At 42.2% G+C, this 25,529-nt stretch overlaps 1 protein-coding gene across 3 annotated transcripts in view; it reads left to right on the top strand.

Moving 5' to 3' along the window:
* LOC147884379 (Polynucleotidyl transferase, ribonuclease H-like superfamily protein) overlaps positions 1-22,527 on the top strand; it is a 67,895-nt gene extending 45,368 nt beyond the window's left edge. The window contains exons 11-16 of one of the 3 annotated variants that reach the window (XM_087398815.1): positions 15,791-15,851; positions 15,941-15,979; positions 16,112-16,208; positions 20,701-20,882; positions 21,028-21,317; positions 21,786-22,527. In XM_087398815.1, coding sequence (XP_087254941.1) covers positions 15,791-15,851; positions 15,941-15,979; positions 16,112-16,208; positions 20,701-20,882; positions 21,028-21,317; positions 21,786-21,912 — 796 coding nt within the window. In that variant the 3' untranslated portion in view covers positions 21,913-22,527. Of the gene's footprint in view, positions 1-15,790; positions 15,852-15,940; positions 16,209-20,700; positions 20,883-21,027; positions 21,318-21,785 lie in introns of all 3 variants that reach the window. The other 2 variants (XM_087398814.1, XM_087398813.1) reach the window with 2 other exon arrangements.
* Positions 22,528-25,529: the final 3,002 nt, after the last annotated feature.

The raw sequence follows: 25,529 nt of genomic DNA, 5'->3' as shown, positions 1-25,529 counted from the left end.
GCAACCTCAAAATAAGGTGCTACAATTACATCAACTGAAAATTTCAGTATATGCCAAAAAGACCTCATGATCTATGTAGCGGGTCTGCAAGCAATCAAAGAAAGATTGCTGCAGAGAACGCCTAAAAAAGCCAAACAGAGAGAAAGTAGGATCACCAAAGACTTTATAATTCCTATATGTCCATAAAGTCCATAGTGCTCAGTAGCAAACCCAAGATGAAACTCCGGTCTGGATGGATGAAACCCAAATAGCCAGAAGAACTTTCCAAACGGAATAGATGGGAATCTCGCTTGTAGGCGCTGTTGAAGCAGATCAAAAAACTCACGAGAGCATGGACAATGCTAAAACAAGTGAGGCACAGTCTCCGAAAGCAGAACATCTGTGGCAAAGTGTAGGAGCAATGTGTCGATGAGCTAATAGCTGTCCAGATGGAAACACTCCCAAAATAACTCGCCAAAAGAAAACTTGTTGCTGAAGCGGTACTTTATAGGCCCAAAGTTGCTGTAATCTTTCCTTCCACCACTTGGCTGGGCGATGTATTCGCCAAACAGAATCACCTCTCTCTGAAACCCAAGGTTGAGGCAAAAGGATTTTATACAATGCAGGTACAGTAATCTGAGATAGCCTCAACGGACGAGAAGAGGACCCTAGAGAAGTCAAAGTCCAATCTTCCAGCCGGTCGTGGATTTCCAAAGGAGGAATCGGAACAAAAGGCGAAAGCATAGAAGTAATTTGTCGCCACAAAGGACGATAATGAGAGCCCAATCCACACACACACACACATACACACACACCCACACCCCCACACCCACACCCACCCACCTCCATATCCACACCCACACCCACCCACCCCCACAACCACACCCACCCCCACCCACCCCCCCATGCACGCACGCACGCACGCATGAATGTGTGTGTATGTGTGACCTTGATGCATCTTCCACATAGAGGAAGTTGTCTGATGTGGTCTTACTGTAGAATTCTTCCTTGCAGATTGGGATGCTCTCAAGCATGTTTTATTGCATATGATAAATTATGCTTGGGAAAATCAACAAATGCCTGATGCTTGGAAGAAAGGGCTGGTCAAGCTACTCCCAAAAAAGAATCTATGTCAGTCATTTGATGATTGGAGACCCATCACACTTATGTCGGTGATTTATAAGGTGGTTAATAGAATAAAAGGTTTTCTACATGATGGTCTGCATCCTACCCAATATTGCTTCATACCTCGTCGCCATATCACTAATAATATTGCCAATGCTTATATTGGGATAGAATATACAAAATACACACAACAAGATGTGCTTTTGCTACAAGTAGACATCGCAAAAGCACACATAACAAGATTGTTGCTTTTGCTGCAAGTAGATATTGCCAAAGTATTTTTCAATGGGATTTCATCTCTCAAACCATGCAAAGTTTGGGTTTTGGGGATAGAATGCAGTATGCTATATATTAGTTGTACTCTGGCAGTAAAGCTGCCTGCATCTTATCTGGTGACATTTTTGACTAATGGACTTTGCATCGATCAGTGAGACAAGGATGCCCGCTCAGCTTACTGCTATATGCAATAGCTACTCACCAATGCTTAGATTACCTTGTGGATATTGATACATTGCATGGTTTAGAGATACATGGTAGAAAGCCCATGCTTGCACAAGCTTATGCGGATGATTCCTTCTTGACCCCAAAGAATACTGAGCATATGTATGTGGGATGCCAAGGTCATTTTTCTGGGTATGATATCTTTTACGCGGGGGAGCGGTCCTTCCCGAGTGTAGTCATGTTGGTGAAGCATGATCTTCAGCCAGCTGTTGCCCTCAATGATAACATGGGTGGATGGATTATTGTGCAGTGTCTTATCCAGGGAGAAATATTTGAATTTGCATCAATGTATGCACCTCAATCCTCTCGCAGTAGAGGTTTGATTAGGGATTCTTATGCAACGGTGTCCTTGGAGGCATCATGCTTTCATTTGTGGAGATTTTAATACTGCCCCACATCAGGGAGATAATACTTATGGTAATACTCATATGCTGGTCTCTGGGAGACATCATTGATCTTAATTATTGCTTCACCTCGACCTCGTTGATCTTTCGAAGGAATCTCGGCTCATGCTGTCAGGCTATACTTTCCAACATAATGCACCGTCCTCTATTAGGTTCGCCTAGATCATTGGTATAGGGTCAATCCACAAAGTTACGACAATCTCACTTGCAAAATGTGGGTTGACTATGCCTTTACACATTCAGACCATGCTCCTAAATGGTTGAGCATATATCTCTTCATCAAATGCGGTTGTCACAAAGAAGGCTTCTTATTGTGAATAATAGTTGCTTGAAGCATGGTGCATAAGGGCAATGGTTTGTGATGCTGTTCAACCTCTTTCACATCAGAGCCATATTGATATTGATTATGCATGGGATGCTTTTGTTGCTAGAATGCAAGCAGTCATTCGTGACTATGGCAAATACTATATGAAAAGCTTAAGGGACACTGTTGCTTGGGCGAAAAATGTTTGGAAGAAAACATGTCCCTATGCCAAGCTAAACACTGTATGCAATGCAATGATCATAGAAAAATTTCTAAGTGGGAGACAAGAGCTAGACATATGGCTTTTTCAGATAAAGGTTGTTTATCGAAAGAGTTTTTTAAAAGCCTACATTACAAGAGGCAATCTGCAAGTATTTGCCGAGCCCTTATGCGTGGTGGTGTTTGGACTTCCTCTCGAGCACAACTTGCTGCAGCTTATGTCACTCACTTTGCTTGACAGTTTGGGCATGCAGATCTCATTTCGCAGGAAGTTCTCACTACATGATGACAGCTTTTGCAGCATGTCTTCCCTATTATTTCTCTTGCACAAGCTTTGGAGCCTTTCATTGAAAGGGAGTTATCCGATGGAGCAAAATCCTGTGGCAGATGGAAGTCTCCTAGATGGGATGGTCTCACTGTTGATTTTTTTCTTGTGTACCGGGATATTCTTTCCTACGTATGATCGATTGCGCTTGGCAAAATCAACAAATGCCGGATTCTTGGAAGAAAGGGCTTGTAAAATTTCTACCTAAGAATCAAATATGTAAATCTTTGGTTGATTGGAGGCCTATCACTCTCATGCGAGTGATTTATAAGATCATTACCAAAATGGTGGTTGATCGTATCAAAGGATATTTACATGATGGTCTTCATCTAGCACAATGTGGGTTTGTTTCCCGCAAGCATATCACTGATAATATTGCAAATTCTTGTGTTGGGATAGAATATGCCAAATACACAGAGCAGGATGCCTTATTGTTGCAAGTTGACATTGCCAAGGCTTTTGACATGGTACAATGGGATTTCATCTCGCAGACCATGCATGCTTTGGGATTTGGCCAAAAAATGCAGCATTTTATTTTTTGATGTACATCGGCAGTAAAGCTGCTTGTATATTGTCTGGGGATATTTATGAAACCTGGACTCTTCGTTGCTCGGTTCACTAGGGATGTCAGCTCAGTGCGCTTCTGTATGCGATAGCCACGCATCCAATGCCTCAATACATGGATTATCTTCTGGCGACATACATGTTGCATGGATTGGAGATTCATGAAAGCCGTATTATGGTTGGTCAGGCATATGCCGATGATTCTTGTTTACTCCACAAAATACTGAGAGGGATCTTTCTTCCCTTATGCATGCTTTATCTTTATATGGCTTGGCTGCTAGTCTTCATGTCAATTTTTGGAAGTCTAAGTTGCTGCCTCTACATTCTAAAGACTGGCATAGTCTTCTATGGTTGGGGGAAATTGTCCCACCTACTCAGTTAGTTCGACATCTTGGTTATCCTTTGGGTTGGATGATTACGCATCAGCAACAAACTGATTGGGTACTTGCAAAATTGAAGAAAAAGCTTTAATACTGGAAATTAGCAACTTGGTTGTTGCATGTTTTGTTAAGGATAGTTCAATCTATTTTGGTGGCATACATTCAGTTTTACTTGGCTTTGATCATGTTTAGCAAGGGAGATCTGACATACTTTATGTCGTCCATTATGGAAACTTTTTGGCATTGAAAATATGGCTGAAAAAGTGCATCTCTGTTGGCCCAAGATGCATGGAGGTTTAAATATTCTCAACATTCATGTGTATATCCTTGCTCAAAAGGGGAAAATGACGCTGCAGTTTATGCAAGAAGATCAACCTTGGGCTGCCATGATGCGCTATTTGCTTTTACAAATTACCACCCTTGCTTTTGTCCACTGGCAGCCCACTCAGTAGTATTTCATTTTTGGTTGTATTGATGGCAAAATCAAAGGCTGTCCTTTGGTCTCCAAAATGTTAATGGATTGGAAGCATATCCTTTTACATCTGGAATGGCATGGCCGTGACTCATTGCAGGGAAATTCTTTAAGAGATGAAAGCATACATTGGTCAAGGGTTTTAGACCCTCTACCGGCCTTGCAAGAACCCAGAAATTCATACTTTCTTACTTTCAAAGGGATCCGTTCCATGGCTGATGTCATTCACGATGATGGTACTCCCATATCTTTTCCTTTGGCTGCCATACAATATGATTTAAGAATGCATTATCGCCCTTTCTGGCAAACTATTACTCAAATGCATCCATTGCTATAGCTTTGCCTTTATTCATCAAATCTTAAGTCTGAAAAGTTTAACCTTGCCTAGGTTGGTTGAGTGTTTTTTTTTCTAATTAAAATCCACACACTGAATAAATTGAAATCTTCAACTAATAATCCTTCAAATCTTTCTCAGTACAAGCATATGTTGCACGCGTAAAACTGTAAGCTGCAAACCACGGATATTTTTCCTATACTAGGGAATTTCATGCAACCTTAGATAACTAGAAAACTACTGCTGCAGTAAAAACAACTCGGATTTTTTATAAACACAATAAGCTAAGACTTAGATAAAGAAAGGAAGCCCCCTGGTCACTTTGTCTTGATCACGACCTCCTATTGTGATGATTCAACGATGAGATGAACGTCTTGACAATTGGACTACCAAACTCCCGCTAGTCTGCCCGCAACAAGTTTGCACCCGGCTGCCCGTACAACAAGTCCTTGGTTTACTATATGCACATCTTTTGTGATGAAACGTACAAAGAGACAAAATCCTAACTAATCACTACATGACATCCTTGAGTCGATTGCAGCGCATGCTGTAAAGGATCGTCAGGTAAGCGGCTTCATTCTTCCAGAAGTGCACAAAAGCGAAGATGCAAACTAGTCACGCTAGTCTACACCCGGCTTGCCCGTACAACAAGTCCCTGATTTATTGTATGAACATCTTTTGTGATGAAACGCACAAAAAGGCAAAATCCTAACTAATCACTACACGACATCCTTGCAACGTATGCTGTAAAGGATCGTCAGGTAAGCAGCTTCATTCTTCCATAAGTGCGCAGAAGCGCAGTGGCTCTTAGCCTAATAGAATGTCCTGGAAGATATTGATCAACAGATTCTCCCCTTAGAATTTGTCGAAGGTTGGATTTCTCCAACGTATGAGCTGCGTGACGGTACACCGCCATCTACTAGCCTAATAATCGGCTTAGTCGCTGCTCAAATTCACGACGATCTTATGCTCATCCTACTCACCCGTGATATACAAAAGAGGCTTTGCTCCCTGCTCCACCAAAAAGTCTCCTTAAAGGTATCAAATCGTCAACCAATTTGTGAGCCCTTGTGACACTCACACCTGAATCGCGTGCAACCTTCGCAGAAGAGATTGTGGCCATTAGTAAACTGTTGCCAGCTCGTCAGATTTTCATCTCGACACCCACACAACATGCAGCTCTGACCCATAGTGCAATTGAAACGCCTCTTTCAATTTCGCCACGATTAACCATCCTCTCCCTTCCTCGATTTGATCACTTTGATACCAAATGAAACGTACAAAAAGACAAAATCCTAACTAATCCCGGGCTTTGGCACGTTGTTGTTCCACCTAGCCAATCTCTGTGCTAGCAAGCTCGAATCAATCTCACGTATGATCTTCCTGCATGCTACACACAAAGGCCACATTTACCTAGATGATTCTACATGCCACATGTCAGTATTCTGGGTCCCTTTCTTGGTACGTGTCACCATGAGTAGTTGCATCTAGGGAGTATTGATATGCAGGGAGATGATCATGGACATGCCTCTTCCGTGGAACCATCCGGTGGCTTGTGAATACCATCAACTCATATCTACATCGACTGCTAGTAGCTGCATAGAGCGTGAGAGGGCTCTTAATGGTAGCCGCTGTTTGCCGTCTTAGTACTACCATATTCCTTGACCTTGTGCAGGTATGTAATGATATGGAATGAGAGGTTTGCATGCATGGGATGCGCTGCGAACTCAATCAATATGATGTCATCTGGTGTGCACCTTTTCCACGGATCATGCGAGAGAGCATCATGACCTGTAAATCTCAAAGCCAACCCACTCACATCTTGGAAAAGCCACTCCTTAGAAGGCTCCTGCATATAAAGCTGTTGGTCTGACTAATTTCGTGTTTACATGCGGAAAGTGTGCCTGGAAAACTCTCTCTTGTCTCGCTACTGATACATATCCTCTGGCTAGTCAAGCATGAGCTTGTGAAAGTGCACCTTAGGTACACATACAATGCAGCAATACGGACCTCTACCCTTGTGAAGGTGACTGCTCATGCCGAATATGGGCATCACTAGCGCTGAAGATCATAATCTTGGTCTTGCCAAGATTTGACTTCATGTGATGAATATGCAAGCATCTTCCCTCAGAATTGGAGTGCCCTTGAAGTATGAAGATTGGTCCTTTCTTGCTAAAAAGAACTCAAAAGAGGTATTATGGTGAAATGGGATATTCTTTGGCAATGACAAGAAAAATAAGTTTGTGAGTATGTTACTTGGTTTTGGGATACTTTACAAGCTTTTAAGTAAGAAGGATTTGGTGCATCAACAAATAAAGTTCTACACAGGTTTGAGAAACTCCATTCAAAATGAAGTTGACATCATTAACAATGTAACGCTGGAGGACACCATTGGTTTGGCTTTGAAGATTGAAAAGAAGCAATTGTTCTTCGGCAAAGAAGAAGAGTAACCGAGAGACCAAATGATCACATAAGTCCTGAAAAAGGAACGGAGGCTAGAATGCGCCCCTTTCGGTATTTCTTTATATTTCACAGTGAAATGATTACAAGTTGCATCTGGGAAACCTTCCTTGCAACTGAGCACGCAGCCCCAATTCACTGAGCCTTCGCAAGGCTTTCAAGCATAGAACACCATCACATAAGTGCACTTAACCCATAGGCTCAATCCAAAGGCATTCTCTTTTCCGAGTGCAATTCCATTGGCTGTCCAGATGCAATCACACTGTACCCTAGCTGCACTCTCTTTGAAATGGCATTTACAAAGCTTTTCAAAGCTCCAAAATAAAATCAGCAAAGTACCCAACCAAAGAATGACTCATGCAGCACTGCTTGGGCACCTGTGAACCAAGAAAGAGACGGCACACGAGGCCAACCAATAGCTTATGGAAAAAAGAAATTGCAACAGCAAAATCACAACTCACCAAGCCTTGAAAACTCGAACCAAGTCCTCAATCGCCAAGAGGACATAGTAGCCAATGCCCAATTGCATTCTCAGCCAAAGAGGAGTGCAAAGGCATGAAGAAAGAGTATTTACAAGAGCCGACCAGTAAGAATTCCACTGAAAAATGCGAAAAGAAGCACTCCTGTCGCGAAGAAGTGGGAGTTTTTGGGCTCAAAAGAAGCGTGCTTCAGAGAGGAATGCATTGAGAAGGTTTTGGAGAAGTTTCATCGCCGAAAAGTCTTCCAAAACTGAGAAAAACCAGTCAACCAGCGTGTGGGACCACTTGAAATTCAACAGAAAGCTGTTGCTTTGCAAGAAGAGAGGCCCAGGAGGCTGTAGAGGCAAAAAGGTCCAGAAAAAGCCACTTTTGCAAATTCGACCAGCAAAAGAAGTGCTCAGCTCTGCCCGTTCTGCCAAACGCACAGAGTTAAAAGCATATCACTGTGAAGGGGATGCAGAGGGGAAGTCATCGGACCAAACGGAAGTCGAGGAATCCAAATGGGTGAAGAGTTATGAAGAAAATTGGAATTCAGCTGAAGGAGGCTGAAAAACCAATCCAAAATCTCAACAAAGGGAGAAGATGAGAGAGAAAACCACACATGTTTAGAAGGCCCAGGAAGGTCCATGAATGGCAAAGGAGCATGTAGAAGGCACTAGAGCCACCTGGAACTCTAAGGGGGCCACTAAAGGTACATGGCTCTCTAGAGGGCCCATTAAAAATGCCACGTCATCACTTCCCAACAACCACTCTTTTAATTCCTTGGAATGCCTTTGGGCCTAGGGATTAATTACGCTTATGTGCTAGGAACCATGCCGCGTTTAATTACACATTATTAAGCCCACGCTTGGACTTTTAAAACCAAAGTTGTCACAGTCTTGTAGTACATTAAAGTACTGAGTGGGGAGGCTAGCGACGGAGGTGGAGAGGTTGAGCGACGGGAGAGGGAGGCTGAGCGATGGAGGGAGGGGCTAGCGACCGGGGGGGGAGAGAGAGAGAGAGAGAGAGAAGGTAGGCTGAAGCCTTTCAGACATGCCACGAGAAGGTAGGAGAACAAAGTGAAAGAAACTAAAGATGTGGGCCCTAATATCTCCAAAGATGGGTATCCAAATGGATCCATCCAAGATACAAGCGATTGTGGAATGGCCGATCCTCTGGAGTAAGATCATTTCTTTGTCTATGCTCATATTATAGAAGATTATTTGGCATTTTGCAACGATAGTAGATGCCCTATATGTCTCACCAAGAAGAAAGTTAAGTTTAGATGGATTTGAAAGAGAAAGAAGCTTTCAAAAGATGAAACATGCCTTGACCATGTAGGCCATCTTCTGGTGGTTCTAGTGATGCCCTATAGGCCATGGTATGTGCCTTGTAGGCAGAAGTGTAGGCACTTATAGTGTTAGTGCCTTTTAGGCCACATAGGACACTTAGTTCTATGTGACACCTAGGACACTTAGTCCTAGGTCTAGGTACAAGTACTTTGTAGTTGTGTGTTATCATCTATTTAAGACTTTGACGTGAGAGCTATTCTACTTCGTCTCCTTCGTACCTACACTCTCTCTCTTCTCAACGCACCTTCAGTGGTATTAGAGCCTAGCTTTGCTTCCTGTGCCTCTTGTCCGTACTGTCCGTACAACCACGTACGGATATCGTACCGTACCTGTTGAGGAGTGGTCGACGTACTGCATCAGGCATCGTCGTACTGCATCGCCGTATATGCGTGTCATACATCTGCATCGTTGTACATCTGTGTCATCGTACCTTCAGTGGTACTTGATCCGTACATTGCGATCCGTACTTGTGCCGTTGTATAGACCAGTACCTGCATCGTCGTACTATCTGTACTGACCCACGCAGATCTCCCGTACCTGTAGTACTTCAGATCCCCGTACCTTCAGTGGTACAACGTACGGCCGTATAGCCGTACTTGAGTTGACAGTATAGCCGTACATTGTACTTGAGCTGTCTGTACAGCTATTGCTTCTCTCGAGACTGCCGTACAAGTGTTGCATGTGTGAAGTCTCTACAATGCATGATGTGAAAGCATAGATATTGTATTACAGTTTTACTCTCTTTGTTACAGTCAAAGCACATAAGTTAAAAAAGGACATTGAGTCATTTTACAGAACATTGAGTCACTTTTGCAGGACATTGAGTCAGATTGCAATAAATTGGGTCACATTTGCAAAATCTCAGTAAAATTTGGGGCTTTTCTGCATTTGCCCTCTTTTTGGCCTATTTGCCCTCAATAAATTTGGGGCTTTTGCCTAATTTGCTGTTTTTTGTAGTGAACATTGCCTGTCACAGTCACGTTTGGGTCAGATCTGCATTTGCCCTTTGATTTGGGTCTGAAATTTGCAGATAGTTGCTGGCATTTTTGGGACAGCCAGCTTTTTGCAGTGATAGCCTTGAGGCTTTTGGGTTTTCAAGTCTTTTTCAAGGTATCACATTTGCTATGGCTGGGAACAATCAAGATTTATTTGGAGTTCTTTGTGAAGATGATAAGTTGGATGGCACCAACTATCCGATGTGGTCTTATCTCATGAAACATATTCTTGTTGCAAAGCATTTGTGGAATATTGTTTCTGGGGCTGATCTGAGGCCAGCCAATGCTATAGTGGTTGCCTCTACTGCTGGTCCTTCTACAGGGGGTACTCCTCCTGATGCCTCTTCCTCTAGCACTCCTGCTGCTGCTCTTCCAACTCAAGAACAGTCAAGATGGGATGCAAGAGATGCAAATGCACATTCATGCATTGCTTTATCATGCAAGAGAATCATTATTCCACACATCCGGTCTTGCAGGACAACAAAGGATGCTTGGGATAAATTGGCTTCTCTCTATCAGATTCGCAATAAAGCTCGTGTTGCATGTTTGAGAAGGCAATTACAGGAAGTCAGTATGAATGAAGGTGAGTCAATGGATGCATACTTGACAAAGGTCAAGGACCTCATGGAACAGCTTGCCAACATTGATGAGGTGCTGCCAAATTCACAGCTTGTCAGTACCACATTGAATGGACTGCCAGATACATATCAAGGGTTTGCTACAACCCTTCGATTAGTGGCCATGGGTAATCCAGACCACTATTCTTTTGATCAGCTAGTTACTTTGCTTTTGCAGGAAGAGCAAAGTAGAGCTAACAGACAAGCCATTATTCCTGATCATGCATTTGCTTCGTAGCAGACAGGAAGAGGCAAGGCTTCCAAGCCTATGGGCAAGCCAAAATCTGCGCATAGCAGCTGCAATTCCTCCCATGCATCTAAAAATACAGCAGATAAGGCAAAGAAGAAAAGATGCAACTATTGTCGCAAGCCTGGACATGACATTTCAGAATGCAGGAAACGCATTGCTTCGGAGAAAAAGAAAGCAGGATTGACAGTCAATGCCTCACATGCTATAGAATCTCATGAGCCAGCAGATGCTTCACATGCTCATGCTCTTCAGGATGATTTGGCATGGGCTGTTCATTGCTCATTTGATCCCTCCAAAGCTGATGCACTCTTTACTGCTAATGATGCTCAGTCCTGGTGCTTTGATAGTGGTGCTTCCAAGCATGTCACATCTTGCAGACAGTTGTTTCATTCTCTAGCTGATGCACCTCGAGGGGGGACTGTTACATGTGCTAATAATGCTTCATATGCTGTAAAAGGAGTTGGAGATGTGCAGCTCACATCCATTTCCAGCCATCCTGTCACTCTGACAAATGTTCTTTTTGTGCCTGGCATTGAAGTCAACTTGATTTCAATTTCAGCAATTGCTACTTCAGGTTTCAGAGTAATTTTTGATGGCTACAGATGCCTAGTATATGATCTTCGTGATGACAATGCCATAGTTCTCACTGGCACTTTGCAAAAGGGGCTTTATCACCTTGATCATCATCCAGCTGCACTTTCTATTGAAGCATTGGCTTTTCCAGATTCACAACTTGCTGAAACTCATCTTTGGCATGAGAGAATGGGCCATCTCAATTATAGAGCTCTTGCAAAGCTACATACACAACAGATGGCAAATGATGTACCTCAGACTCACACAGTTTCCAAACATGTGTGTGAGGGTTGTCTTTTGGGTAAAATGCATCGATTTCCTTTTCAAAAGAATTGTCCAAAACTCTCACAAAGGAAATTGCAGCTAGTACACAGTGGTGTCTGTGGCCCAATGAGGACAAATGCCATTGGAGGATACAAGTATTTCATGACTCTCATTGATGATTTCACAAGGTATTGCTGGGTATATCCTTTAAAGGCAAAATCTAAAGTTTTCTTATGCTTTCAGAGATGGCTGAATATGGTTGAGAATGAATCAGGAAACAAGCTTGTCACCCTTAACACAGATAGGGGGGGTAAGTATATGTCAAAGGAGTTTTGATGCATTTCTATTCTCACGGGGCATTATTCACTCATGCACTACTCCTTACACTCCTCAGCAGAATCCTGTTTCCGATTGGAAAAACAGGTCCACAATGGAGATGGCCAGATGCATGCTTAAGGCCAAGTCTTTGCCCAATAAATTTCGGCTTGATGCAGTAATGTGTGCCAACTATGTGCTGAATAGATCACCTACATGGGCATTGAAGACTATTACACCTTATGAAGCATGGAAAGGCAGGAAGCCTTCACTTTCACACATGAAAGTTTTTGGGTCTCTTGCATATGTTTATGTACCATCTCAGCTGAGACATAAGCTTGATGACAAGGCAATCAAATGCATATTCATTGGTTACAGCCAAGAGAGCAGAGGGTATAGGTTATATCAACCAAATACTGGGAAGATTATTATCAGTAGAGATGTGATCTTTGCTGAACATTCAGCTTCTCCTCTTGTGGACTGCAAAGCAAAGCCAGATGTTGACATGTTTGATGCCTTTGAATCTTGGTTACCTCTGCCATCGTCAGAAGAGGATTTTGAGCAGCAACATGAGCCTCCTGCAGGCCCTCCACTAAGCAATAATCAGCCTCAACCTCATGCTGATTTGCAGGTCTCTCTTTCGGCACAAAATGATCCCACTACTCATGATGCAATCATTGAAGAAAGAGCTGTCAATAGACAGCAAAGGCAAGTTCCCAGATGGCTTCTTGGTACATTTAGGGACAGCAAACAAGATCAGCCTTTTGCTGCCCGGACAAGATCAGGGAATAGACAACATGGTCACTTTCTTGAGTTTGCCCTCCTTGCTACAGCTTGCAATGAAGAGCCTTTGTGCCATAAAGATGCTTTTGACAGCAAAGAGTGGATGGATGCAATGAAAGCTGAGTTACAATCTATTGACAAAAATGACACATGGGAATTAGTAGATCTCCCACTTGGCAAGCATGCCATTGGAACGTGGTGGGTCTACAAATTAAAAAGGAAATCTGATGGCAGCATAGATCGATACAAAGCCCGTCTTGTTGCAGAAGGGTATGCCCAACAACAAGGCATTGACTTTGAAGAGACATTTTCTCCCACATCCAGGATTACTACCATTCGGTGTGTCATTGCCATTGTAGCCTATCATCATTGGCAAGTGCACCAACTTGACATCAAGACCGCTTTTCTTCATGGGGATCTGCAGGAAGAAGTCTATGTCACACAACCTCCTGGCTTTGAGGTTGTTAATTCTGAAAATAAGGTATGCCGGCTTAGAAAAGCCCTTTATGGTTTGAAGCAGGCACCTAGGGCATGGTATGCCAAAATTCATGCACACTTACTATCCCTTGGTTTTTAGAATAGTGCCACAGAACCCACTCTTTATGTCCGTGGGAGTGGATCTGATTTTTTAGTGCTGATTTTATATGTGGATGATATGCTCATCACGGGCCCAGATACTCAGCAAATTGTAGCTTTCAAGGCTGATTTGCAGCAGATTTTTGACATGTCAGACATGGGACGGCTCCATTATTATTTGGGCATTCAGTTTGCTCATGTTGAGGGGGGTATCATGACGTCTCAGTCCAAGTATATTGGATAGCTCCTTGATCGTTTTCAGTTTGAGGATTGCAAGCCAATCTCTACTCCAGTGGACCCTGGCTTCAAATTCTCAGCTCATGATGGGAGCCCACCATGTGATATCACTCTTTATCAGCAGGCTGTTGGATGCCTTATTTATTTATGTCACACCAGACCTGACTTGCAGTATGCATTATCTCTGCTCAGCAGATTCATGCACATGCCCAGTTCACAGCATTGGCAGGCAGTGAAGAGAGTCTTTAGATATCTCAGAGGCACTCAGGATTTAGCCCTCTTCTATGGTGATCAGGGTTCACTTACCATGCATGCTTACACGGACAGTGATTGGGCAGGATGTTGCGACACCAGAGTGTCACATACTGGCAATTGTTTTTTGCTTGGCAATTCATGTATTTCTTGGCTCAGCAAGAAGCAACCGATAGTTGCCACGTCTAGTTGTGAGGTTGAGTATAGGGCAGCCTTCACCGCTACAGTAGAGTGTGTTTGGCTTCGACAGTTACTTACAGATCTTGGTATTTGCCAGACATCCTCCACTATTGTCTACACTGACAGCCAGAGTGCTTTGGCCATTGCGTGTAACCCAGTGTTTCATGCGCGTACCAAGCATATTGAAGTTCACTATCATTATGTTTGGGAGCGGTTGTCAGTAGGAGACATAGAGTTGTCCTATCTTCCCACAGAGGACAACATCGCAGATATGTTTACAAAGGCACTTCCTCATCCCAAGTTCGAAGTCTTTCGACAGGCTTTACACTTGGTTCCCTTTGTTACATGATCTGACATTCCTTGTACATTCATAGGTGGCTATATCCTTTTGGATGAACATGTGCCACCATGACCAAAAACTACCAGGTATTCTGAGACGTTTCCAGAGTACTTCAGCCCATCCCATGGAGGGGGGTTTGTAGGCCATCTTCTGGTGGTTCTAGTGATGCCCTATAGGCCATGGTATGTGCCTTGTAGGGATAAGTGTAGGCACTTATAGTGTTAGTGCCTTTTAGGCCACATAGGACACTTAGTCCTATGTGACACCTAGGACACTTAGTCCTAGGTCTAGGTACAAGTACTTTGTACTTGTGTGTTATCATCTATCTAAGACTTTGACGTGACGGCTATTCTACTTCGTCTCCTTCGTACCTGCACTCTCTCTCTCTCCTCAACACACCTTCAGACCACAAGTCCCATTCTCATTATTCCCGATTTACGAAAACCGTGTAGCAACCAAAGCTCGTGATGACTGCATTGGAGCTACTTTAACTTAAGACGCTCAGGTAGCAGGCTATGAAAGTAGAAGGTTGAAAGATAAGGAACTCCATTATGATATCTATGAGAAAGCACACTTGTGGTGATACATGCCTTAAAAATGTGGAAACGTTATTTGTTAGGAATAGACTTTCTTGTTAAAACAGATCATCAAAACCTACAATACTTTTTTAAACAACTTTCTTAAAAGAGAGGTACATGAGATGGGGTAATTTTTTTGCAGTCTTCTCATTTCCACCACAGAGTCACCGTTCTCTACAACCTAGTGGTTGGGAAATTCTGTTAACAATCCTTAACTAACTTTCTCCTTCCTTCGAATTAGATTAGCATTAAGTAAGGCAGTCTAAAGTTGACAAGCTGATTTTCCTATTTTGTGATGTTCCTTTTCTACCAACACAAGCTTAGTTCGTTTCTAAGCATATTTGAAGCTATTAAATAATGATGGTCAGTTAAGCATGTTTCTAACTTCCTTTTAAAATTTCAGCTTCACATTCAAAAGCCAGTTAACATGTAAACCCAATGTACATATATATCATTTCTGATGGGAGGCACTTCATCCCATTTTTTGCCCTTCACAAACAGCAAGAAAAGCCTTTCAAAGCAGGCAGTCTAGTTTGTTTACATACACATATGTCCTCTATGTTTACGTTGCATATCATTTGTTTTACATATATTACATTGCATAATATATAATATCTGTTACAACACATTGCTTGTGCTAGACACTTCCGGCTCCCCTACCTGTGTATGAGCATGGTGTATTTCAGCTTTTGATCTTTTTGCAAATGTTAAGAAATCTCTTGCTTTCTTTCTTTCTCCCTCGAGATAGGGAGTGACATCCAGTGAGAGAGGTCTCCTCAGCATCTCATTGAAATTTCTTGAAATATATATCTAACGACCTAATATTCGTAACAGCATTTTGACCCATCAATTTTTTTTTTGAAGGTTTATGCATTGCATTTTGTTTGGTGGATACTTTATTTAAATGAAATCCATTCTTGACCCAAAAAAACATTTTTGTCACATGGGTACAGGTACAGTGGGATTACACCTGAAATGATGGCTGCAGTAACGACTACGCTGGAGGATATTCAGGCATGAGGTTCTCTCTTTTGTGCTAATTTGATTGCTTAAGCTGCTCACGGGAAATTGTTTCTGAGGTGCAATGTGCAAAATCTTGACAGAGGGAGATTCTGAAGATTGTCTCCACAGACACCATTTTGGTAGGCCATTCATTGGACAGTGATCTTGCCGCTTTGAAGATCGTGCACAAAAAAATAATGGACACAGCATTAATGTATGCCCATCCGCGCGGCTCTCTGTTTAAGCCTGCCTTGCGAATTCTTGCTTCACAGTTTTTGCATCGGAAAATTCAGTGCGGAAGCACTGGCCATAATAGCATTGAAGATGCTCAAGCAGCAATGGAGCTGGCTTTGCTCAAAATCCAGAATGGTAATGATTGCAAAAGTTTTTCATACAAAAAGGAAAACTTTGTACTGTCAACCCAGTCTTGCTTGTGTGTTGCGGAGAGAGAAACTGTGAAATAACGATTAAAGCTAATAAGTTGCTTCTCTACGAATCTGAAGACTAACCCTTATAATGAGGCATTTCAGCATCTATACCTCTCTTTTGAAGCCTTGGAAGAGGAGACCGAAACCCTCAGTCAAAGGAGTGGAGGTTTTGTGATAAGGATCCAAAGCCCAACTTTTTCGAATATTTCCCAAATCCACCTTTTCGTTCGTTTGGAAAATCAAGACCTTATGAGAAGTCCAAAGCGAGAGACTAGGAACTAGAGTTAGTATATGACATACATACATTTATACATGTATGCATACTTATGTATTTACATATATCTCATGTATAGTATGTGTGCGACACACATGCATCTGTTCCCCTTGCACACACCCATGCACGCTTACATACATACATACATGTAAATGTGTGCGTGTGTGTGTGCGCCTGCCTGCCTGTCTGTCTGGCTGTCTTTGCGCATGTGTGCAGAATTCTGTTGTATTAATATATATTATCTTAATGCTGATTAGCCTATGCTTCATTTTGGGTGATTAGCATAATGTCTATTATTCTGGGTGAGATGGTACCATTATAAAAGAGTCGATATCAGCAGGTTTGCCTACTGTTGTATGGATGTTTGACCTAGAGCTGCTTGAAGCTGCAGCAACATCCATCCTTCCTGTAAGTGTAACAATAGGGGATGCAGTCTCTTTTCCCTGTGTATCCGCTTGCAAAGCGAGCAGCCTATCATCATTCTTCTCCTTGTTGATAATTTCTAGGGTCACTTCTATCTTCTCAAATCCCCTTTCCTTGATTTGGAGATGAGACGTAAATTAGTATGGATGTATACTTATTTCTTGTTATTCTTTGGAAGCAGCCTACTCCTTTTAGTATGGATAAGAGAGAATGTGCTCCAATTCCTCTCACCAGGAGAAGCACATGTGCCTTGCGAGAGCACTCGAATAGCTAATCGCTGCAAATTTGGTGTGTGAGCCTCAAATGTCTCCCACCATTTCACCCCTTGGTGCATTATCTTTTCATCCTTCGCAATCGCACGAGCAAATGTGCTTGACATGGACTTATAAATATCCAACTCATCACATAAGGTGCCCTGGCTGTCAACATCATACTTTGTGTACCGCTCTATGACATCCATCCACCCATCATGCACCTCCTTGTCAGCCTACTCCTTCTAGTATGGATAAGAGAGAATGTGCTCCAATTCCTCTCACCTAGAGAAGCACATGTGCCTTGCGAGAGCACTCGAATAGCTAATCGCTGCAAATTTGGTGTGTGAGCCTCAAATGTCTCCCACCATTTCACCCCTTGGTGCATTCTCTTTTCATCCTTCGCAATCGCACGAGCAAATGTGCTTGACATGGACTTATAAATATCCAACTCATCACATAAGGTGCCCTGGCTGTCAACATCATACTTCGTGTACCGCTCTATGACATCCATCCGCCCATCATGCACCTCCTTGTCACCATCTAGAATTTTCTCTCTCCAAATAGGATGGAGAACAAAAGCTGCCGCATGCAATGGAGAGTGCATCATATCCCACCTGTCAACACACAAGACTCTAACATCAGCCAGCTTTGAGGAGTCAATCCCATCAATAGTTGCTATCTTCTCGACCATCCGATCAGTGAGCTCATATACAAGTCCCATGGTAGCCCCTTCCCTATCAGCCAGACGAAGGATCTTCAAAATAGGTGCACAAAGCTTCACAATGAGTCTTGCATCCTGCCAAAATGAAGCACCCAATATAATAGAAGACACCTGTTGTGCTTTCACAGTGCGTGACACCTTCTCCCTGCAATACTCATCACTGACAACCATGCGGCGCAATCCATTGTACACCCTCTCATCCAACAAGTTTGCTAACATGATAAACATGTAAGCAAACCGTGTTTGTGCTGGTTTCACCAATTCCTTCTTGCCGAATTTTCTATACATTGCTAACACGGTGTGTTTCTTGGTAACAAATGTCACAATTATGTTAGCATGTACCAACACTGGCTTCACCCATGCAAGCATTCCAATGTCCTCAAACAGGGCCATGTGCATCTAGTATAGAAAATGTAAGGCCACTCTTTCTCCACCAATTCTCCTGTCCGCACACAATTAGATGCATTGTCCATATACACATGCACCACATTTTCAGCCCCAACATCAAGAATGGTAGCTTTTAGTATCCCAAAGATGTACGCCCTTGACAAGAAGGCTGAGCCAAATATGCATGGGACCATGATATTGATTATAGGGCGGCGCCGAGTGTCAGACCAACCATCACAAGTTATGCTGCAACCATAGTTTTTCCACTTATCCCGGAATTGTAGCATCTCTTGATCTATGCATACGGCTTCATTAGTTAGCTCCCTTGTGAGCAAAATATTGAAGGATGGAAGCTTGAAGGTAGGCCCAACTTGGCCAATGGCACGAAGCATCTCCAAAAAATAAGAGCTTCTCACCTTCCAATGAGGAATATCCTCTGCAAAGAAAAAACGATAGAGAGCAATGTATGCATCCTCCTATGCCTGTGACTCCCATGCCTTGGCCAAGGCTCCCTTTGACATCTTCTATTTCGTTTGTTTTGGCTCATATGCACTGGCAGATGCATTTCCACTTGGAGTGTCACTCACTGAGGCATCCCCCAAATCAGCCACATCTTCATCAAGCTGTTTTGCAGCCATTTTCATAGCTGCCTTTTCTTGCAATCTTCGACAAGTATCTTTCAGCGGTACACGTCTCAACCGCAAGCCCAAGAAAATGTGCCCTTATACGGGTTGGTCCTCCATCTCATGAATGAGGGCAATATTTACATTTACAAGTGTACTAGCCCTTCCCCAAAGGCTTTTAACGCCTCTACAAATTCCCATTCTGGTCCTTTTTGTCTTCCCATTTGCAAGCAGCAGACCTACAACTTGCAAGCTGCAAATTTGCAAAAGAGGGAAAATAAGACAAAGGAGCAATCTGCAAAAGAGGACTTGAAGCCATAGTTGCTGCAAAATGGCATAAGAGAGCAGCCATAGGCTGAGATAGCCATTACCTTGAAGGCTTGATGTTTGGAGCTCCGAGCAGGTAGAGAGCTCAGCATAGAGGCAGGCTGCATCCCTATGGTGACCACTCACGTTTGGAGGCTGGAGCAGGTAGAGGCTACACGCAGCACAAGGGCTGAGGACCGAGGTGAAGGGCTGATCTTGAGTCCTAAGCAGTGAGGGAAAGTTGGGAACTGTGTGTTGAAGAAGAGGGCAAGAGCTGCTTATATAGGCCCTATGGAGAGCAAGGTCGGCCGTACAATTGAAGGTAGGGGCAAGTTGGCTGTACGGGCGAGTCGGGAGCGTGACAGTATGGCGTACGGAAATGAAAATGCATCAAAATCATTTTTTTAAAGGTTGGGATCCCGATTTTTTTGCCCCCCCAAAAGACACATACGGATGGCTGTACGGAATACCATACATACGGACGTATGGAAAAACCATATGTACGTGTGTGGACCTATCTATGGAGTGGACCCTAGGACGTCACATATCTCCCGAAGTATCTGGTGCCTTCATGATGTTTTGGCAATAGAAGATGTTTGGAGGGTGAAATGGCCATGTCCAATTAATGTCCAACGCCAGTAGTGTGGTCATGTAGAAGCAGTTTTACAAACAAAGCTCCTTTACCATTCATAGCTTGGTATTTCATGTCCTAGAGCAAGTGTATACCCTTATTCAACATTTTTTAGCTCAGCAGTTCTCGTACTTTGAAGCCTGATTGTTTGTGCTGTATCATTGTTGTAGCTAAATCTGCCTTCTCTTAGTTTAGTGATAGATCAAGTGTTGGGTTATTTGACATAATCAGCAGGCGACTCAACCCCTAGCCACCATGAAGCACATGGGCTAGAGATCAGACTCCCACAAGCCTATGCCTATAGCTCTAGTGTCCCATACACTGGAACCCATTGCCAAGTAACCATCGGCATAGCATCTTGTGATCCGCAATGTGGAAGGAACCATCGGCATAGCACCTTATGATCCACCATATAGAAGATCCATACTAGACAATACTGTGGTGTGCACACTAAGAATACCAACACAATAGCCTTGGCCACACTTATATAGAAGTGCATCCTGCTTTATGGAGAGCATCCTGGCTAAATATAGCCAACTCTGTTTTTCTACCTCCTTTAGTTGGTCTTCAAAGGCAGTTTAGGGTCTATTTGAGTCTTATATGCTAATTTCAAGGTGTATTTAGGATTGACCGTCATGTCGACATAAATTTTACATTTTTTTTCTTAATCAGTCCCTGAAATTGAATGGGTGTAGTTTTTCTTCCTTTGGGAAAGTAGGTAAGCCTCGTATAATAATTGAATTTTAGGAACGTAGAATTTGGGCCATGAAACTCTTCCATAGCAGCTAAAACTAAGATGATTTTGGACTTTCAGGTCCTGATTTTGGGAAACGTTCAAGCTATTATAAGGAGAACTTACTGTCTGCACTAAACAAGCTCGGCTGCGAATGTTCAATAGTTGATAGAAGGCCCATACTGCAGCGCTATGCAGTTGGTTCCTGCCATGCTTTACCTTGCACATCAGATGATGAAGCTCTTTCAAAAGCTAAAAAGGAGGTGAGAGGAGAATTTTAAGTAATTTGCTAATCCTTTATTTGCAGATGAGGTTTTGATGTTGTAGATATGTATCAGGCAATAATTTTAAGGCAAGACATTGACACAATATTGCTTGAGATCATGCACTTTTATCATGTTTTGTCAGGTAAGAAAGCGCCGGAATTTTGTGTGGATCCAGTTTTCAGACATACAATCATTTTATGAAGACAAAGCGAAAAACTTGGATACTTTGACTACCCATGCAGCTCAAATGGCTGCCCTTATGACATGTAATAAAAATGTAGAAAAGCTGAATGTAAAAAGAGAGGTCTCTGCAGATCTTCAAAATCTGCTCTTTCAATTAGATGATCGTGTCAAGCAACTGTACAATGCACTTCCAACTAATACCATGCTTGTCGTTGCTTCTGGACATGGTGATACAGCTACTGTGAGGAGGTACGTGCATATTATGTTATTATTCCTACCTTGGTTCTTTGCCCAACCTTGAATGTACTATCCAATGTCCTTTCTAGGTGATTGAAAAGTTCAATATTGAAAGGGAAAAGTACTTGGAAGCTATTGTAGGTAATATATCATGAAAAGTCATCACCTAAGAAAATGATTGTGAATGAGCAGAGCAGCAGGGTAGCTGTCTGAACACATGGCAATGCACAGTTATCCATTTGAATTGTGATTTTAGTACAGTTTTCTTGTTTAATCCAATAATTCTAAGAGTAAAGCTGCTGAGAAGCTGTCATGAACACATACCTATCAAATGTATCCTTCATCTTTCAGCTGTATATTTTAATAGTATTTCTTATATTGTATGGCTTTCTGGATCTTCAGATTGTAGCATCTGCTGTATGCAGCAGTACCAAGTTAAACCATTTTCAAATGTTTTGCTTTTACTTCTGGATGACACAGGTTGCGACAGCTCACTAGGGACAAGCTGATTGACAAAGAGCAGGAAACACAGAAGTCATGGGCCTCAATACTGGAGGACATTCAGGCACAAGCAGAGACAGCTCTTGCTTTTGTATGCATAAAGTAGCGATTCTAGCTTATTTGCAATCTGCCCCTTTCACATTGCAGGAAATTGTTATGCTGATATGCAAATTTGGTGAGAGGTGGCATTGTGAGACCATTCTTTGAATTCTTGTTGCATGATGGGTAAATACTCATGTGAGTGAAGAGTGTAAAGTGTGGGAGACATCTTGTGGATGAAGTCACGATTCTTGTAATTGTATTGCAATGACGAGTAAGTAAAATTTGGTAAGAATATTGCAAACTAGGGGACTATCAAGGTATCTCGATGTGTTAGAGATGATTCCTAAGTAACAATTTGATGCATGATTTCCGCACTTGCTTCTTTTTAATTGAACCTTGGAAGGGAATGTTGGGAAAATGAAATTATTGGAAAATGCAAACATGGAATCAAGATTTGTATTATTGGCAATCATGGAAGGAGTGCCAATAAGTACTTTCAACATTCAAACAAAGAAATTTAGAGAAAAGATTACCAAGAAAAGGGCCAATGGAGCATATGACAGGGAGAAGATGGATATGAAGTCAAGATGCATGGGTAAAGCTATAGGAATAGGAGGAAGGCATAGTCCTTGGTTCATTGCACATGAAAAAATGACACTTGTAAAGGCTTTATTATGAAGTTGAAAAGTTAGGAGGTTTGCATTGAAATATGTGGTCAATCTTACACAGTTTTGCTTGAAGTTGACAATGTAACAGCAAGGTGTAGAGAATAACGATTAGTTTTCAAATTTATACAATGCTAGAAGTTGGACATAAAAAATTATTGATTGAGATGGTGTTTCACCATGCTAGAATGTTGTAATGTGTGCAAAGCTATCGATGGAGAGTTGCAGCAATGTAAAGATTTGTTGACAAACATGGCAATAAGAACGCATGAAGGCAATTGTAAGTCTTGGATGTATGCATCCTCTATAATGTTGTAAATACCAAATAAATCATCTCATGCTAAGCTTTAGCATGGGTGTGCTTCTAGCCTATGTGTTTATCTTTGATGGGTATGAGAATTTGCATAGATCTTAATATTATTCATTTTAATTCCTTTGCAAATACCCATTGGATATCTTTTGCATGGTTGGGCTTGTATATTTCCTTGTTTCTCACCACACGTCATGCATGAGTTAAAAAATACGAATCAGGGTGTTTCTAGCCAATGTGTTTACCTCTGATGGGTATGTTACTTGTAGGGGACTTAATATTATGTATTTTTGTTTCACACCACATATCATGCATGAGTGTTGAAAAATATGCACCAGTGTGCTTTCACATGTCATGCATGAGTGTCGAAAAATACGCATCGGTGTGCTTATAGCGTATGTTTATTGGAGCCACTAAATGAGCATTTACACCAATGTAGAATGCAAAAAATGTAAAATGATAGTACTAAGTACAACATAGTCATGTTAGTGGTAGATTAAATATCAATCTCATCATCATCATCATCAGGACATCAGGACAGATGAGGTAATGAAGGCATGAAATCAATAAAAGAGTGTTGTTGGTGGCTCATTGGTGTGGCCTTGTGACGCCTCTTGGTCATAGCTCTATTCCTAACAAGGGCTATAGTAATCCCTATCAGTCGGGCTCCGACTCTGAACAGTGAGGGGATATCCCTAAGTGTAATCTGCATGTCAATCCTCTATCTAAGTTGTTGAGTCACTGGCTCTGGGTCACAATCGTGTGGAGGCCTCGTGTCGTGGGGGCCTGTGTGATATGGTTGGAAGAACTTCGTGATAGAGCTCTACCAAGGAAGAAGGCTGTTCATGTCTTCGTGATCTAAGTAGCCTCTCGCGGTGCGTGACTGTCTCATGAATGATAGCCGTCAAGCAACTTTGGTCTGGATAGGAGAAGAATCGGGACAAAATCCTAGAGAGATGATATGATATATGATATGACTATACTAAGGGCCTCTTGAGATCTCTAAAGATTTATGGGATTGGTGATTACTATTAACTAATAGGGGTCTTTTACATCTAACTTTGCTCCTAGAAAGTGAAAAACCCTTAACCACGCTCTATTCCTAAATGCATAGCCTTGCTTTCTTTCCATTGTGACAATTCTTCCTTTGCTCTCCTCCTTACATTAGTTTTGAGCTAAAATGATCCTTGAAACAATCTTCCTTGATCTGTGTTGAGGACTCAAGTTGCAACCGATTATAGTATCTTTCGTTTGGCTCCCTAGACCAGTGTGAACTTTGCAAATCTTGGTATATCTTCTTGTGACCAGCCTCCTAATCGATATTGAGGCTTCAACAAATGGAACCTTGATGTTGGAGCTTGAACTTAATTGGTTGTCTAGGTTGGTCCAAACTTGGACCTAGGATTTTGATTGCAAAGTCAAAATTGGCCCAGAATTGCCTTGTCTATGACCTTAAGGTCAAAGCTAAACAAGGGGTCCTATTTGGTGTAGCTTACATGTGAGTCAGAGACACTAGGTAGTCAATGTAGACTTTGATCTAGCCATGACATATAGAGATGTTAATGAGGCTAAGGTGTCATAAAGACTTGAGTTAGCTTACAAAATTGGGACTTTGGATGAAGGAGAATTTCTAAGAATGATTTGCTTGATTGTGCGCACACCAAAAGCTAGCCTATTGTGCGTTGAAAATGGAATGGTTCTGTGGAGTTGGAAATGCTAATTTGAGAACTTTATTTGGGACTTGGGCTATAATGGTGATGAAGGTGCTCTGTGAGGATGTTGAGAATTGATGAGTAGCAAAGGAACACCATCTCAATGAATGGATGATGCTTCTTGATTGACATACTGTGGCCCTCATTTGTGAAAGTCCCAACTTGAGCTTTTCCAGCATTGTGTTTCACTCCTTGAGAAGTAGAGCAATCGGAGGAGTTGGAGGCTTGATTGCACCTTGTTGGCATTACGGTGTTCCTTGTCTAGGATTGACGACTCTTATGGAAAACTCTAAAGCATCGAAATAGAGTTCCCCTTGAACTTTGCTTGACAATGCAACAAGTCCCCTCGAGCTTTGCTAATAGAGTGAGTCTACCTAGAACTTTGAACCTTTGCAAATAGAGGGAGTTCCCCTAGAACTCAGTAAGATGGCACGGTTGTCGAATGAGTTTCCCAAGAACTTCTAGAGATGAATGAGTCCCGTGGAACCCTTACTACTACAACAACGATTGAAATTGATAACCAATTGGTCAATCAATTACACTATTGAGAATTGAGCATTGTCTTGAAGTCGGAACCGAGTCTAGTCTTGAGTGGGAATTGCTAGTAATTTTACCTCTTGCCTTAGATACCTGCCTTATCTCAATGAGATGAAGGCAAGATTTTTATGGTGAATCTAGGATCCCAACCTCCCCCAAGGCTTCATTGACATTGGTTGCCAAATTTAGGGTTTGAGGTGATAGCCAGAGACCGTCTTTGATGTGACACTTGGATCCCAAATTTGAAAAGTGATTGCCAACTCTCAAGCTTGTGTGACTTCTAGTTTTGGACTTTGAAGAATGACTCATGGATTCGAAGCTTCGATGTGCAAGTCTATGGATGGCCGTCGGATATATTATGAAGCTTGAAGACTGGATCTAGTCTTGAACAACCTGCTTTGTGCACGTCATGATGAGATCCATTGGGTATCGGACCACGTTCTTTAGACAAATGATC

The sequence above is a fragment of the Dipteris shenzhenensis genome, chromosome 27 (assembly GCF_047967505.1).
Source record: "Dipteris shenzhenensis isolate YYH24624 ecotype China chromosome 27, Dip_SZ_1.0, whole genome shotgun sequence".
Classification (NCBI taxonomy): domain Eukaryota; kingdom Viridiplantae; phylum Streptophyta; class Polypodiopsida; order Gleicheniales; family Dipteridaceae; genus Dipteris; species Dipteris shenzhenensis.
This window is presented reverse-complemented; position numbering and strand designations above follow the sequence as displayed.